General features: G+C 45.6%; 1 protein-coding gene across 2 annotated transcripts in view; it reads right to left on the reverse strand.

Annotated features, from left to right (window-relative positions):
* Window positions 1–5,826: 5,826 nt before the first annotated feature.
* The window catches only part of Jag1 (jagged canonical Notch ligand 1), a 35,409-nt gene continuing 24,689 nt past the window's right edge, over window positions 5,827–16,546 (reverse strand). For both annotated transcript variants that reach the window (XM_034495577.2, XM_076929835.1), the window contains 16 exons: window positions 16,414–16,460; window positions 15,945–16,118; window positions 15,361–15,511; window positions 14,260–14,424; window positions 13,728–13,841; window positions 13,080–13,193; window positions 12,876–12,989; window positions 12,590–12,706; window positions 12,089–12,116; window positions 11,553–11,638; window positions 10,394–10,507; window positions 9,722–9,831; window positions 9,398–9,631; window positions 9,041–9,172; window positions 8,753–8,903; window positions 5,827–7,923 (listed from right to left, as the gene is read on the reverse strand). In XM_034495577.2, the coding sequence (XP_034351468.1) occupies window positions 7,466–7,923; window positions 8,753–8,903; window positions 9,041–9,172; window positions 9,398–9,631; window positions 9,722–9,831; window positions 10,394–10,507; window positions 11,553–11,638; window positions 12,089–12,116; window positions 12,590–12,706; window positions 12,876–12,989; window positions 13,080–13,193; window positions 13,728–13,841; window positions 14,260–14,424; window positions 15,361–15,511; window positions 15,945–16,118; window positions 16,414–16,460 (2,309 nt within the window). In that variant the 3' untranslated portion in view covers window positions 5,827–7,465. The remainder of the gene's footprint in view (window positions 7,924–8,752; window positions 8,904–9,040; window positions 9,173–9,397; window positions 9,632–9,721; window positions 9,832–10,393; window positions 10,508–11,552; window positions 11,639–12,088; window positions 12,117–12,589; window positions 12,707–12,875; window positions 12,990–13,079; window positions 13,194–13,727; window positions 13,842–14,259; window positions 14,425–15,360; window positions 15,512–15,944; window positions 16,119–16,413; window positions 16,461–16,546) is intronic.

Raw genomic sequence — 16,546 nt, forward strand, 5'->3', positions numbered from 1 at the left:
AGTCTATTTATGACACCTTGTAGCTGGATCCTCAGTCCAGTGTTTTACAAAGCTGAAGTTTGGGATATCAGTCACACTTTTTATCTGAAGGCTCAGCCAGGCAGAGGTCCTTCCCTGAGCATCCTTACATTGTAACCTTCTTGCTTGCAATAGCAGGTCAAGGATGCCCATCATTCAGCCGACTATGCCAAGGATGTCCTAGGAGCCATTCATAGGTCTTTACCATGAAGTCCCAATCACCTCATTAGTGGAGACATCCCCACTGCTTTGAGTCTCTCACACACTGAGTCCACTGACTTCTCCTTTGGTGACTAGAGACATTTTTCTTGTAAAAATAAACAAAAAACATTACCATTTTACTGTGACTATCCAGTGTCCCTGGGGAATTTGTATTTTAATGTCTGTTCTAGTGAGACATTATAGTTACAAACACCCATCACTGGAGTATCAGTATTTGGTCAATAAGCAGGGTCCAGGAATCTTTGAAGGCCATCACAGATTTTGACCTACCACTAGATCCTGCAGCCTGTAAGCTCTTTGGTGGTGTGTTCATATTACCAGATACCTTCATCTTTTAATGTATTCTTATCATATTTCATTTTCTTATAGTATTTTCAATGCTGCATGGCAAAGAAACTGAAGCACAAAGAATTCTAGAAAACCTCAAGTCTGTCTAAACCCAAAGCACAAAAAACTGTTGTTAAGGCCTTAGTGGGAGAAAATTCCAAACCAGAAATGTGGATGAAAGAGCTGTTACTGGAATCAAGGCAGTCTGGCCCCAAAACTCCTGCCTTTGAGCATAGATTCTGGCTTGCACACCAAGAGGGTGAAATTAACAGTCAAACCATGGGCCAGGCCAGTGTGGAAGCAGAAGTGCTTGTAGAAATATTTTAGAACTACCCTGGTAACTACTACAGCCAGTATTGTCCAAATGAGAACTCACAGTGAGCTACAGATGGTTGGGTATAGATGGAGACCCTCTTCCCATCTCTGTCCTTCCTGCTCCCATTTCTTTACCCAGGGACACTGCCTCCATTTTAGTCAAACCTGTAGACCATCCACATTTGCCCTATGCTGCTGCTTCATGATTTGAATTTGCAAAACTATTATTTCCAATGCTACAAAGCCATAGGGAACCCGTTGGAGGTATTTGAGTCTTCCAACTTGAACTTGGGGGATTTATGTTTCCACAGGACGGAGTTTATCCAAGTCATTTCTGCATGGGTACCTGGTATAGAGGAATGGTCTGGCCCACATTGACATGACCAACAGGGACAGACAGGTAAAAGGCAACTCAAAGGGTAATTCATCAGCCTTGGTGAGAGTCGGCAGGAAGTGAGGAGCATTTGAGTGAGGGAAGCAGAGCTGTGGGTGTAGTTACGGAGACATGCCTATAGCAGCCAGCCGTACCACCACTGACTCACTGGACATGGCCACTTTTGGTTCATTCATGTAATCTGGATTTTAGTAATTTTAAACGCTCAGATGATTTTCTGCTATAATAGCAATGCCTTCCCAATGAGGTAGGCATATGGGATAGGTCTTAATTGTATAACTGCTACTACCAGACACCCCATCGAGATTTGTGCAGCAGTAACACAGTTTTGAAAATGCTCCTGACACTTCATGTATATTCATGTGTATGTGTCTGTGTGTGTGTGTGTGAGTACATATACAGACCTGTGTGTACACACAAGCAAGGGAAGGGTGAAACCCATGGAGACCTGTTTCCTCTCAGAACCCCCTTTCCTGCGATTCATTTTCTAATTCTATGAAGCAGAACATAGAAAGGAAGTCTGAAACTTCCCAGGAACAAAGGGAAAGCCCAAAGGGCTGGGACTTCATCTGAGATGCAGAAAATACCCATTGCTCCCGACTCGGAGATGCCACAATCCAAGTCAATGTAGTTAAAGTATATCACAGCATCTTCTCCATCACAGCATCTTCTCCCTGGAGACCCCATGAGCCTTTATGTTTATTTCCTGTTTAGCACTGATCACAGCACTTCATAGAAATCTCACCCAAGGCTAGATCCTGAGAGAAACCTAAGTTCCTAGATGAAGCCCAAAATCAAGCAGCCCAGGAAGGAGGAGCCCAAAGTTCAAGCCTAGGCTGCTGCTGTCTTTTGAGCCCTCAGTTTGCCCTTCTCTCATCCTCTGATGGGGAAGATCACTGTTTCTCCCAGCATTTGGCAAGTCTGTGATGAAGGCTTTTCAACTGCATACACATCTCTGTGAGGAAGAAGCAAAAGCTTTTCACCCTTTGCTAATCCCAGAGGGGACAAACAGTATGGTTGCCTAAGTATAGTCATCAAAAGGGCAGCACAAACCTGTGTCTCTAGAATCACCAGAAGTTCCCCCCTCCCCCCCAAAACACACAGTCTGCCAGGACAACATGGCTTTAACATAAAGCTGTACCATTCCTGTTACTGCAATCTGGTTTTGGTCCATGGATAAATAATTCAACCCTTGGTCCCCTGGGTGTGGATATTTTCAGAGGAGTGGGTTGGAGCAGCTATGGGCAGACTTCCATTCAAGTTTCTTACTGGATTCAAGAGTCTTTCCCCTAAGATAATTTCCCTGACTTGCATATCACAGGTTAATACTGGACCCGTGCATAATGATACATAATTTGAGACTTGTAAAAGCCGCTTTGGACTTGAAAGGAACACACTCTCTGCCAGAGAGGTTGTGCCTGGCATGCAAGAGCAAGTAGTGCAGGTAGAACATAGGTCCAAGGCAAGGGAGCCACACCCTTTTGACATGGTCTCAGAGTATGCCATGCAGGTGTTAGGTCCCCCTGGCTGCCAGGCAACCACACAGCCCAGACCTGCCCACAACCTTGCTTGCCATTCTCAGGACCACCAGAAAGCTGTTGCTCACCAAGGAAAATTCATTGTCTTTAGTACGTCCAGAAACACTGCATGCAGTCCTAGTGATGCAACAGGATTGTCCTAATCACTTTTAAACTTTGTTTTTAAGGCTTCTGGGGCAAGAACCTCAAAAGACCTGCCTCAGGGGCCACCTTCTACCTTAGGTAGCTGAGCCGTTTGTTGGCATTGTTAGAGGCTGACATAGTCTGAGCCAGGATGTTTAACTGCTTGTGGGGTGGGAAAAAAAATGTTAAAAAAAATAATTGTTGTTTTTGCAAACTATCTATTTAAAAACTGAACCTCAGGAAGCAAATCTGTGTTCCAATGCTTGGATGAATCAGAGCTCACAAAGTATAAATACACATTAGCAGGAGAAGGCTTCCCATAACCCATGTGCTTATGTCTCCCAGCCGGGAACCTCTGAACTCCTGTTTCTCATTCCCAGTAGAGCCAAGAAAGTGGCCCACAGTCCAAACGGAAGTGGTGGTGCTTCATTCGGCCTAAGTTCAAACCCCAATGGGCCTCCAGGACAGTTTTTGTTTGTTTTTCTTTTTCTTTAAAAGCAACTAGTGTTTAGCTGCTCACTTGTTCACTTGCAGACAAGCAGGCAGAAGCTATTTAGGAAGGTGGGGAGACTCCCTGCCCCCACCCTCTGCTTTCTCTGGCTCTTTTCTACAAAGAAATATTGCTACATAAGTTAACTTTGACTCATTGACCCCTCAGATCAGCTAATAAAGATGAATCACACAGACCACGGCTTGCTTAAGGGGCAGTGTAATAATTTTACTTAAAAACGATGTCAGGTGGTAATTTAGCAACAAACCCGCTTCCAGGCTATCTAATTCCATTTAACAAGGAGGGAAAACATTGTAATTAATGAAGAGGTTATACTTTTGTTCCCGAAATTTACTGTGTGTAAGCAGAAGGGGAAAGAAGCAGAGGAGAAAGCTTGTTGACAAATGTAGATTCTAAACTCCAACTTTGTTGAGTTCTGATCCTATGGGGTCTTGGGCTGGGCTTGGGGTTCTGCATTGGAGAGCAGGAGGCATTTCTTATCATGACAATCTCGCTTGCATTTAGTTAGGTTAAATATCCTACTGCCTCCTCCCCTCCTCCCCACTAGCTGTCTAGAAACTTGGGACAACAGAGTCATCACCACCAGCTTCGGGGTAATACTCTTCCAGTATTTCATGGCATACCCTAATGTTAGGATTTTAGCTAGATTCTGGACTGGAACTTTTCTCCGCCAAAGCTTCTTTAAGAAGGGCTGAGACCATCTCCCAGAGTAGTAATGCAGAGAGTCCTCTCTTCTACCCCCTGACCCCAGCATAACCGGGTTTCCTTTGCTTCCTTCTCTCTCCACAATTAAGATCCTGGCTTTGAGCCGTGCCCACAGGAGTCTACCCTATGCCCTCCCACGACTCAGTGTCGGGGACCAAAGACTCGTCAAGACAACACCCATGAATCTCGAGATCACTTCCCTCTAGAATGAAGAACTGCAGAAGCTCATTAACTTTTTTTTTTTTTTTTTTGGGCACAAAACTACTTGGCAACTACCCAAGGAATTTTAGAGTCCTGCAGAATCCAAGTTTACAAACCACCAGAACAAGGTCTTACTTCAGAATGCCATTTGAATCTGGTGCTGTTTAACGAGAATGTCTCCTGGCTTATAGGGTCCCAGCTTCTCCCTCTCCAACCCCACCTTGCAGAAACCAGCTGTCTGCTGACAGAGATTAATGACAAGGTATTGCTACACCAAGGCAAGATGTCATGGGAATCTAAACTCATCACTAGCTGGGTCCTTCTGAAGTACCTCAGTGAGGCACCTAAACACTGTTGGATACTCAGTGTTAGAGACATTGAATCCCTTGATGACAAGCATTTGGGACATGTAAAACCCTTCCTCCATCCTGAAATGAGCTCCCTACCTGAGAATAATCCCTAGACTGATAGAAAACTTCCCTGTGAGGGTGGGTAGGGGAGCAGAGCATATCTCTTGGTCATTGACTGACCAAGTTTGTTTCACCAATTAAGTCTAGGGGCTAGTGGATAGGCTTGGATGCTAAGTTGCTAAGGAACATTCTGAGAAAGATAACCTTTTGCTTCCTAACCAGAAACAGGGAACTCCTGGTGATTCTACACAGCTGCTGGAATGTGTCCACATGGCTTTAACCACAACTCATCCCTTGCTAAAGAGGAACCAGAAGCCAGCTTCCTGCACCTCCCAGTGTGGGAACTGACAAGGCCCCTGGAGCCATAGGGAGCTACGGCTTTTGCCATTTTCAGATATGGAGGGTAGTTTGATCTTGAAGTCCTTGGAAAGCCAGATGCCCAGCACCAGGTCTGCATGGTCAGGCAGTCCAACACTCACTCCCTGGGCCAAGGTGGTGACTAGCTGGGGCCCTAACATTAGACTACCCACGCTGTGGCAAAGAGACGCTCTGGGGGTAAGCATACACAGAAAGCCAGAGGGTGTGGCATCTAATCACAGCAAGAAATCACTATTAATCCAATCCAAACGGCTAAGAGACAAAAAAAAAAAAAAAAAAAAAAAAAAAAAAAAGAGAGAGAAAGTGCCAAGTCTCCCTCCTTCAGCTCAACATCAAATCCGAGCTGTTTAAACCCCTGTTAGTGCAGTGGGCATTCCCTGTGAGTGCAAACAATTCACCTCCACACTGCAAACCATTAATCCAGTGGTATTTATTTATTCAAGCAGTATTCACACCTGTCATATGACAAGGGAATGGGTGGGCGGAATCCCCCCCCCAACTCCCACCTACATAGCAGCCTAATGGGGGTGGGGTGGGGGTAGGGGTTGAAAACTCAGAAGTTTTGCTGTTTGTTTCACCCCCTCCCCTGCCCCTTTCAGATGCTACATGGAGCTGAATGAGCATTGCCAAACAATGGAGGGAAAAGCCAGCAAGGATTCCATAAGCTCAGAAGACTCCACACTGTTCCAGGTTTTCATACAAAAAATTTAATAAATATTACTTTTCAAAATTTATTGCCAGGAACAACACATCGAAGATGTATTTTCTGTTCATATAACACTAATAGGACAATACAAAGTATCTTCCCGGTCTCAATGGTGAACCAAGGTTACTCTGTTTTATAAGCCTTTTCTGATCTTCAACTTGGTAATAGCACTTTGAGTCCCTCACTTAAGGCAGGCAGTGTACTCTATGGCAAATCTAAACAGTGATCTAACTGGACATCTTATGGTTCAAGTATTCAACTAGCTTATTAGAATACTCCCTAAATGCAGTAGACAACAATGAAATCAAATCTACAAGTGGTTCAGCATTACATACGAATGGTGAAAAAAAATCAGAATTTACAAAGTAAGATTGGTACGCTTTTCCAACTTCAACACAATTAATTTGATATTTTTAATGAGATTCAACCAGTCACATTCTGGCTACGTAAGTCATAGCTCAGTTTGTTCCCTTAAACTGCTCTGTAGCAGGTTGCCTGCCTGTCACTTTTCAAGTCTAAAGCAGGAAAAAAAAAAAAAAAAAAAAAAAAAAAAGAAGAGAGAAGAAACAAAAAGGAAGAGAGAGAAAAAAAAACCCAAAAACCTGTTCTAGACGAATTTTCAATCTGCCTCAGTCAGTCCTTAAAATGAGTCTTAAAGTGATGCTATAGAGGAAGTATTTGAGCAACTGACGTCGTACAAAAAAAGAAAAGAAAAGAAAAGAAAAAAAAAAAAGCCATCAGTATTCCCAGGGGAAGAAGCCTATCCCATCCTTTCAAGAGAAATTATTTCTAAACACCTTAATTTTGGCTGGCTTGCAGACAACACATAATGAGAAAAGTTCACAAAAAAAAAAAAGAAAAAAGAAAAAAAAAAAAAGAAAAGAAAGCCATATGCTTACAACACTATCAAAAACCTTCAATTCTAAACACATACATATAAATAAAAAGGAATGATGTTTTAAGGCTCTTGATTATTAAGTTAATAAATCAAATATACACAGTGATTAATAAAAAAAGAATTATTTACATAACTATACAAAAATTCTACTTTGACACATTTTTCCTCTTTAAATTCTTCATTTTACCAGCAACTGCTGACATCAAATCCCCCCTCCCCCAACAACAAAAATACAATAAAAAAAATAAATAATAAAGTCATTTGTGATAGTTGCTGTGGTTCTGAGCTGCAAAGGCACTTTCAAATACAGAACTACTTGTACGTCATCATAAAACCAATATACAAAAACAACTCAAGAGTCAATAAATATAAATAAAACTATGATCCTAAGGCTGCCATCATCATTAGGACCGCTGGCAGATGTGGAAGCTCCAGGCCTAAGGCTTGGCAGCTCCTGGGAGCCCGATGTGTCTGCAGCAGAGGAACGTACACCCACCCGGGTACATTCACTAGTTTTTGCATAGCTGTGAGCGCTGCATTCGATTTCCCAGCCAACCACAGAAACTACCAGTGCCAGTGGAAGCCAGCTTGTCGAAACTTAAATTAACACGGGATTCTAAGTCAACAACAGCCTCAGACTGGAATAAGACAACAGTTTAAAGAAACTACAAGCCCCAGGGTGCCCTCAAACTCTACCTACGGCGGCAGCCCACTGTCTGCTATACGATGTACTCCATCCGGTTCAAGCTCTGGGCACTTTCCAAGTCTCTGTTGTCCTGTTTGTTTGTCCAGTTCGGGTGTTTTGTCGGCGTGCCGCTGGGGGCCTTCTCCTCTCTGTCTACCAGCGTGTACACTGGCTGTTTGGCAAAACGGACTTTCTGCTGGTGTTTATCCATGTCATCCTCCTCCACTTCCGAGTTGTGTGTCCTGATTTTTGACATTTTGGAGTTTTTGTTCTCATAATCCTTAATGGGGACCGTGTTGGCTCCGTGTTTCTCGATGGGGTTTTTGATTTGGTTCAGCTGTTCCCGCACGTTGTTGGTGGTGTTGTCCTCGGGGACGGAGTGAGTGTGGCTACTGGGCTTCTGCCGCTTCCGTACACACCAGTAGAAGGCTGTCACCAAGCAACAGACCCAAGCCACTGTCAAGACAGAGCTCAGCAGAGGAACCAGGAAATCTGTAAGACAGGCAAAGGACCAGTTAACTCAAGAAGAGCTATCGCCATGGAAACAGAAGAACACCAACAGTGATCTTCCTGTATTCCATCCCTAAGAGGGGCACTGTGGGGACAAGTCCCTCTTCACAACTTCACAGATAGGTTCACTATTTTCAGAAGCTGGCCTCTAGGACACTTGTGTCCAGAGACACCAAGTGGATAGAATAGTACTCCTATGGTTTCTCCCAATTCCACAGGACAGAGGTTGTTTCCAGTTCCACAGGGCCTGGCTACTTTGGTGCCTCAGGATTAGGGCTGGTTTCAGAATCAACAGAAACCCAGTGGAAGCATCGACAACTCCAATTTCCCCAAAATAGAAGCCCTGATTTCTGCTCAGCCTAAAACAGTGAGGCTCTGGATCATCACAGGGTCAGTTTGAACACCTTGGTGCACCATCAAGCCTTTTACCTAGTGAGTACTGTTCAGTGTTCAGGACCAGTGGTGCTAGAACCCCAAAACTGGCTCTGTAGAGCATAGACAGCTCAGGACAGGTATTGCTGTGCCCCAGGGCTTTGCATTGGATCTAAATCACACCTCTTTTGCATGGGAACTTTCCAAGAAGAATATGCATACAGCATGCTACTGGGATGAGTCAGGGGGACCTCTCTGCCTTCCTCAGCCACTACCAATATTGGCTTTGTGACCTTGGGCCAGTAGGCTGGAAGTGAGGGGCTTCTAAGATGTAAGAGACGGCTGGCAGATCATTCTCTGCATGATGACTTTCCTGAATGGTGTAGTAAAACCATTTTCACAGTCACCAGGCAACAGTATGTTTCAAATGGACACCCACCTGTTCTGTTTTTCAGAGGACGCCTCTGAACTCTAACTTCTGCAACAGCAGCAATGAGTGAGCTGTTTCCATCCCGTTTACTAACGAGATCGATTATTTTATCAGTAATTTCCTTGACAGGGTTTCCATCATCCCGGATGTCTTCTGCAGACTAAAATCAAGCAAATTGATGGTAGTTATCACTCAAACTTCACAAAGATGGCTAATGCTTTCATTGCAATTGCTGTCTGATACTAACTTAAATCCCTTGTAATCAAATAATTAGGAGCAAAATAGTCTTATACTCACAATGGCCACGTGTATTTCATTGTTTGCTGACAGGGAAGGCTCACAGGCTATATAGATGGAATATTCAGCAGAAACATTCTTCAGAATATTCAAATTCCTCAATTCGCTGCAAATGTGCTCGGTGGTAAGACCCTACAATGATGTTGTTAAAGATTAACACACATATGTCAAATAATGGAAGAAAGAAATGGCTCACGGTCTCATCAACTGGCTAGATAGAAGCCTCAGTTTGTTCTAATGGACAGATTTTGGCTAAGGGGAAGAGATGACCTCCCACCCCCAATACTACTCTGAAACTGTTGTACTACTTTGAAACAAGCAGCCCGTACTCTCATCCCCATTAAAGAAGTTACGCACTGGAGACATCATCTCTTTGTTAAAGGTGAAAGTGATGTTTGCACAATTATCCTGGTAATAGGAGTCAGATGTGCACTTGGTCTTCACTGGCTGGAGGCTGGAGGATCGACACTCGCCAACACCAGTGCAGGGGCGCACGAAACACTGGTCATCTAGGACCGGAATGCAGCTCTGCCCACTAGGGCACTCACTGTGCCCTTTGTGGAGCCGGCAAGGTCTCGGGCCACACCAGACCTGGAGAGGAGAAACCAGGAGCCGGTGGCTTAGCAGGAATGTCCACCCATGATTAACACTTGCAAACTTTAGCAACTTTCATTGCCCTACCTTGGAGCAGGCCACCCGTCCATTCAGGCACTGGCAGGTGTTACAGTCATCATCCCACTTGGCTCCATCAAGTATCACCCTCCCCATGGTGACGCAAGATCGCCCTGAAACTGAGAGGTGGAGACGCTCAAGTAGGAGTTTCTTTTCCCACAGACTGGATCACATCACGGTTCTGAGGTTTTTTTACCCCCTCCCTATTAAGAAATTGGTTACACCCATGTCCTCTGCCACGTGATGACAGCTCCTCCCACAACGTCAGGCACATGCACTGGCCATCCCCTCTGACTGCTCACTTGGTCACTTGACTAAAGCAGTTTCAGCAGATGTGACCCAAGAGACCCTCTAATAGAGCTTTCTCAAGCTGGCCTCTTGTGTGCCTGCCATCTATCATGAAAAGAAGGACATGGCCCAGAGAGAGCTGAGGACCAGTCAACCAGAACTGGGCCTGCTATCATGCTACAAGCCCCAAAATGGATACTGCAAGCTACTGGGTTTTAAGGAACTTTGTTACACAGCAACTCTGTGGCAACAGAAATCGACAGGGACCACCCTGCTTTGTTCCCTTCTTCCTTGAGCATGGCGCGCCCCCACTGTGAACTGTGGTTGACTGTGATGCCCACTCAACTCAGAAGACACACAAGAAGGCAGTCAGACAGACCCTGGCACACCTACCCTCGTGGCACTTGGCACCACTATGTCCTGGAGGGCAGATACACTGGTAGCCATTGATCTCATCCACACAGGTGGCTCCAAAGGCACAAGGGGAAGACTGGCACTCATTGATGTCTAGGAGAAATGAGGTCAAGTTCAGGTTTTAGTAGGAAGCTTTTTTACAGACATTGCCAAAAGCATCCACATCCTGACACAAGCGTGGTGAATTTCCATGTACACAGGAAACAAATCCGTAAAGCCTCTAGCAGCCCCTGACCCCCCCAAAGACCACCACTGTTCTGATTCCTAAAGCCGAGAACCTTTGGAGACGGAGCAATGTTTCCTTAGGTTCTTTCTCCTCTCGCAGTAGTACACTTTACACCAAGGCTGGCAACTGCCCCCTGAAAACGGGTCAGAGTGAACATTTTAACTTCATAGGCCATAAAGTCACTCATAACCACTGGTGTCTGGCGGCACTCTGTAAGCAGGTGCAGGAAAGAGACAAGACCAAGCAAGCACAGCCAAGTGCCGATAAACTTCGCTTACAAAAACGGGTGGGACAGATGTGGCCCTCCTTTGCCAAATCCTGATTTAGAAGCTCGAACAGATATAACCCATCCCCCTAGTGCTGAAGTCCAGCCATCTCAGACTGGGACTTCAAAATTTTAAAGAATTTGAGGGAGGAAAAAAAAAAAACAACAAACAAAACAGACCATTCTGCACTGTTTTTCTGTGGGAAAGAGATGTTTTGTTTTTAAAAGTGGGGGGTGGGGGGACTCACTTCTTGATCCTAATCATTTCTTTGGATCTGGTCAAGCCCACTACAGAACGGTCTATGGAAGCCAGAGACACAGCGGTCTGCACGGACAATAGCTTGGCCATAATTTCATGCTAATCACAAGGGAAGCATACACTATTATTTTTTTTCTCAGGACTCTCTCATAGCTTAATTGTCAAATTCTATGGCTGGCACTCTCCCTGAGAACAAAGAAGGCTGTCTGTGCCACCCAGAGACTGACTAGGGAGGACAACAGCCAGGGCTGCTTAAATCCAACTGGAGGTAGGAGATTACTTGAGTTGTCAGGGCTATTTGGAATTATGGCCTTCATTGTTTTTAAAGAGGAAAGATTTGAATGCTGAGGAGGACAGACAAGGGGAAATCAGATATGGTGATACTTACTTATCCTGCAGTCCGGCCCAGCAAAACCCGGGGCGCATTCGCACCGATACCAGTTGTCTCCGTCCACACAGGTCCCGCTATTGTAACTAAGAAACCAAAGGTAACCTTAGTTACCAACATCTAGGTCCACAACACACCCACCATATGAAGCAATGCCTGCCACAGACACCAGCTTTCACCCCAGGCCATATCTGCTGCTGACCAAAAAGCTTAAAAATACTGATGCCTGGGTCCTACCCCTGAGAATCTAATTTCCTAGGTCTCAGTCGCAGCCCAGGCATTGGGACTTTTAAAAGCTCCCCAGGTGATTCTCGTGTGCAACCCGAGGTTGAGAATCATTGTGCTAAATGAAGACACAACCTGGATAATTAAAGTGTGGTCCACAGAGCAGCAGGGCAGCGTCACCTGGGAGCTTGTTAGAAACACACAGCCCCACCACAGACCTCCTGAATCAGAACCTACATTTTCAACATCATCCCGGGAGATTCCCATGCATCTTACAGCCAAGTACCAGCTTAAAAGGTTGCCACACTTACCAAGGATGAGGGCTGCAGTCGTTAGTATCTGCAAAAAAAAAAAAAGACAACAGCTTTGGGGGTCTCCATCAAAGCACCATTTACTTATTTCCATAACATCCAAATGAGAAAAGTCACACTCAATACCAGTCAAATACACTGAAAACCTAGTCTAAATTGGAAGCAGGCCTGGACCATACTCAGTTTCATTTGCCGTGGGACACATGTATACAGGAAGAGGCCCTTGTAGGGAACAGGGAGTAGGGAGGGCTGAGAATGGAAGGAGGCAGGCTGCTGGTCAGACCCAGGGCTGGGAACAGAGACACCATCTGTCTCCACTTATCTCCCGGGGAACTTTCTCATGCCCAGGTCAGGGCTGTATCCCATCAAGTCATTAGTAAGGACCCAGGTGATAGAAAAGCAGACATCAAACAGCCGTGCTTCTGGTTTCCATTCCAAGTCCTCATGGGTATTTTGGGTAGGCTGCAGCAACCCAGGAAGAATTCAGGGGAGGCCACTCACTTTGAGTACAAATAGGCCCCTCCCAGCCTTCTTTGCAGACACAGGTGAAGGAATCTCCATTGACCACACAGGTGCCTCCATTATGACAGGGGTTCGGCAGGCAGCTACTGTTTCTAGCTATAAAACAAAAAGCAGGTCAAGTAAGATCACCTTCCAAAGGACCCAAGGTGGTCTGAAGGGGCAGAACCAGACCCAAGGAAATGCTCATTTCCCAAGAGCCTGGTGGCAGATAACCTCGGACGATGGCCTTGCCCACAGCAAATCCCACCTAGGGGCAGAGGGTTACCTATATTACAGGTTGTTCCTTCCCAGCCACCAGGACACATGCACTTAAACGAATCCACTTCATCATAGCAGGTACCACCATTATTACACGTGGCTTCGTCACACTGGCTGTCACCTGAAGAAAGAAGACCTTAGCATCAGTCTCTCAGCTGGAGAGTTCCCCTCCCTCAGAAGACAGACAGGAGACCCTGGCAGCCACACTTACGGGAATGGCAAGTCTTTCCTTTCCACCCATTTTTGCAGTCACAGTAAAAGTCATTGACCAGGTCTCGACACGTACCCCCATAGTGACAGGGGTTCTGGCTACAGTCATTTATGTCTAGAACCAAAGAGACGCAAGGCTGAAGAAGTCCAGTCATGATAATAGAGGGCAAAGCTTGCCTATGATAAAGGTCCAACCCCTGGCTTTCTACGCTATCTTCCAAGAACAAGTGAGATGTCCTAGGGCTTCAATTCCATCACCCTTTTAGAGAAGTTCTCCATTATGAGGAGAGAATATAAATTATAAAGAGGACGCAATGCTTAGGAATGCCCATGGCAATTAAAATCAAGGTGGACAGAAATGATAAGAAGTCAGATAGCTTCCTTCCAGGGACTTTTTCTAACTATCAATCTAATTTCACGACTGTCCAGTGATGGCTCCTCCCCACTACTACCCAGCAGCCTTAATAAATGCCAAGAAGATACAGAAGGTCATTACAGCCACCATAATAGAAATCTCTGCCAAAAAAAAAAAAAAAAAAAAAAAAAAAAAAGAAGAAGAAGGCTTCTCCCAAAGGAAGGTGCTATCTCTGCTCTACCCCCAAGCCTTCACCCTGGAGCAGTCTGTCCCCTAAGGCAGCATCGGACTCACTGTTTTCACAGTACGCTCCCTCCCAGCCGTCACTACAGATACACTTGTAGGAGTTAACGCCATCGATGCAGGTGCCACCATTTTTACAGGGGTTGCTCTCACAGTCATTGATATCTGTAAAAGTAAGCACAGGGCAAACTGAGGAGCCGAAGGGCCAGTCATGCAGCCGCCATGCATTGTCTGGTGGCTTCCACAGCTGCCTCCTTTGCAAATACGCCTGGAAACATCCCGAGGCTTTGAGATTGTGCCTCCCCATTTTAAGACCCTCACACATTGGCTTATTTGGTAGGCCTGGGGGAAAAGCTTCTATAGAAATCGGGACCACTCAAAGAGTCCACAACATTCCAAAATCATCTTGGAAAGCTCAAGACTGTTGGTGGTCTAATCAATTGACTAATGAATGCCTCCATTTGGGGCCTAAAGAAGCCACTATCGGTTGGCTTCTACCTTATTTTCTTACTAAAGCAATTCAAATACAAATGCTCCCCAAGCTGGGTACCCACTGGGCTCCCCACTCCAAGTGGAGTCTTACTTTCATGGCAGTAGGTGCCGGTGAAGCCTTTGTTACAGTCACAGGTGAATTTTCCTCCAGACTGGCTCTTGCACTTCCCATGGGGACCACAGACGTTAGACGAGATATATCGCACCCCTTCAGGCGTATCGTTGGAGGCCATGGCCACAGTGCAGCTGTCAATCACTGAACACAGGTTTGGGATCAAACTCCAACCATACACCCACAGACAGCATTTCTAACCAGAGGACTTAGCCCATGCCTGCCTGATCGGATAGGGCCATTCCTTGGTCTAATGAGTTAATGCATCAAGAGGTGCTTGGGGACTAAAACCCAGCAATGTTCCTATGACAGGTAAAATGTTAAGACTCCCAAGTGGACAGGAAATGTTTTAAGGTTTCTTTTTAATTGCACCTTAATATCTAGCTGATTTGTTAAATGCTTGTCAAAGAAGATCACCTTTACACTTCCCCCTATCCCCACTTCCCCACTGGACGGGGTTTCTCTGTGTAGCCCTGGCTGTCCTGGAACTCACTTTATAAACCAGGCTTGCTTCTAACTCAGAGATCTGCCTGCCTCTGCCTCCTGAGTGCTGGGACTAAAGGCGTGCGCCACCACACCCAGCTCTCCTCCGTCTTAAGCAAAGCTAAAGGACAAACCAATCTATACAATTATGCTACCCAATATAGCAGCCATAGGCCACGTGTACTTTTTTTAAATGGAAAAAATTTTAAACCAAAAAAAAAAAAAAAAGTGTCTCAAGCACCAATACCCAGCTATAGCTACAATAACTGACACAAACCCCAAACTTCCCCACTGCTATAGAACCTGCTGACAGAGCTCCTCAGAGCAATTCTTCTCTTTTGTCACAAACTCGGCCACCTCTGAACTGGGATGATAAATGGATTTCACATTCTCTCCCTTGGGCAACTGGTACTCATGGTTCTCCCAACTGGCAGCCTGACAGATTACCTCCATATGGTTTTGTTTCCCTAAGTGATCAGATTAAGTATTTTCCATCTGAAAGCCTTCCTCACCCATTTACCACTTATAAGAGCTCTAAGAGGAGGTGGCAGGAGCCGGCCTGTCTGTGGACGGATGGGTCCCGGGTGAGAGAGATACCTTCGCAGGGGGTGGTGCGGCAGTGGTCTTTCAGGTGTGAGCAGTTCTTGCCCTCATAGTCCTCGGGGCACTTGCAGAAATAGTCACTGGCACGATTGTAGCATTGGGCACCATTGAGGCAAGGGTTGGGTTCGCAGTAATCAATGTCCAGCTGCCACATTGAAAGAGTATGAAGGAGCGGATCAAAATCAAACAAAGGTGTCACCGTCACCTCTCTGGGCAGTAAACACTTGACCCACAAAGAGACCCCCTCTACAGAACACACCCACGTAACCCTTAGGGTCTGCCACATACCAGGCCAACATTAAAGCCCAGAACTAGTGCAGAAAACAGGGCTATGGGATGACACTCAGCCAAGCAAACAGACCACAGTAATCAATAAGAAATCATTCAACACACCACCTTCTACAGCATTTGTCTAGCAGAACCCCCCCTGGTCCCCAGTCAGTAGGGTGCTAGATGTCAGAGGTCTAAACAACTAGAGTGGGGGAGGGGGAGAAGATTGGGGAGGGGACAAGGAAGGGTGATGGAGAAAAGGGGTCAATGTTAAAGCTTGGTGAGCTGAAGTTTTTGCCTCCGCTCACCTGACAGAGGTTTCCAGAGAAACCAGTGGGACACAGACACTGGAATCTGTTGATTTCATTCTGACAGTGACCCCCATTCAAGCAGGGGTTGCTAGCACATTCATCGATGTCTCTTTCACAGTGATCACCTGCATAGCCAGGTGGACAGATACAGCGATAACCATTAACCAAGTCCTGGAAAAGGAGAAGGGGGAGAGATACATGCATATTGTTCTATGTATCCACAAACCCGTCAAAGATTTGATGACTGCTCTGGGTCACCAAAATGGCCATGTGCTAAGCCTGGGCATGGACTAGCCGTTCTGAATGTCTGCCTTTAAATGACTCTTGGGAAGGTAGGGTTGGTGAGGGACTCAGCTTCTCACTGGCATTTTAAATCCCACAGGCGCAAGGCTCTCTAGTGTCAATATAAATCTTAAAATATTGTTGTCGTGTGTCAAGGTTTCCACTTAAGCAATGATTTACGTACCCGACAGGAGGCGTCATTCTGACACTGGCCAAGGCAGTCATTGATATCTAAAAAAATAAACAAGTCATCACATTAAAGAGGCACGTGACACTGACTTCAGGTTCACCTGAAAAGTACAGGGCTGATAAAAGTT

The sequence above is a fragment of the Arvicanthis niloticus genome, chromosome 2, assembly GCF_011762505.2.
Source record: "Arvicanthis niloticus isolate mArvNil1 chromosome 2, mArvNil1.pat.X, whole genome shotgun sequence".
Classification (NCBI taxonomy): Eukaryota; Metazoa; Chordata; class Mammalia; order Rodentia; family Muridae; genus Arvicanthis; species Arvicanthis niloticus.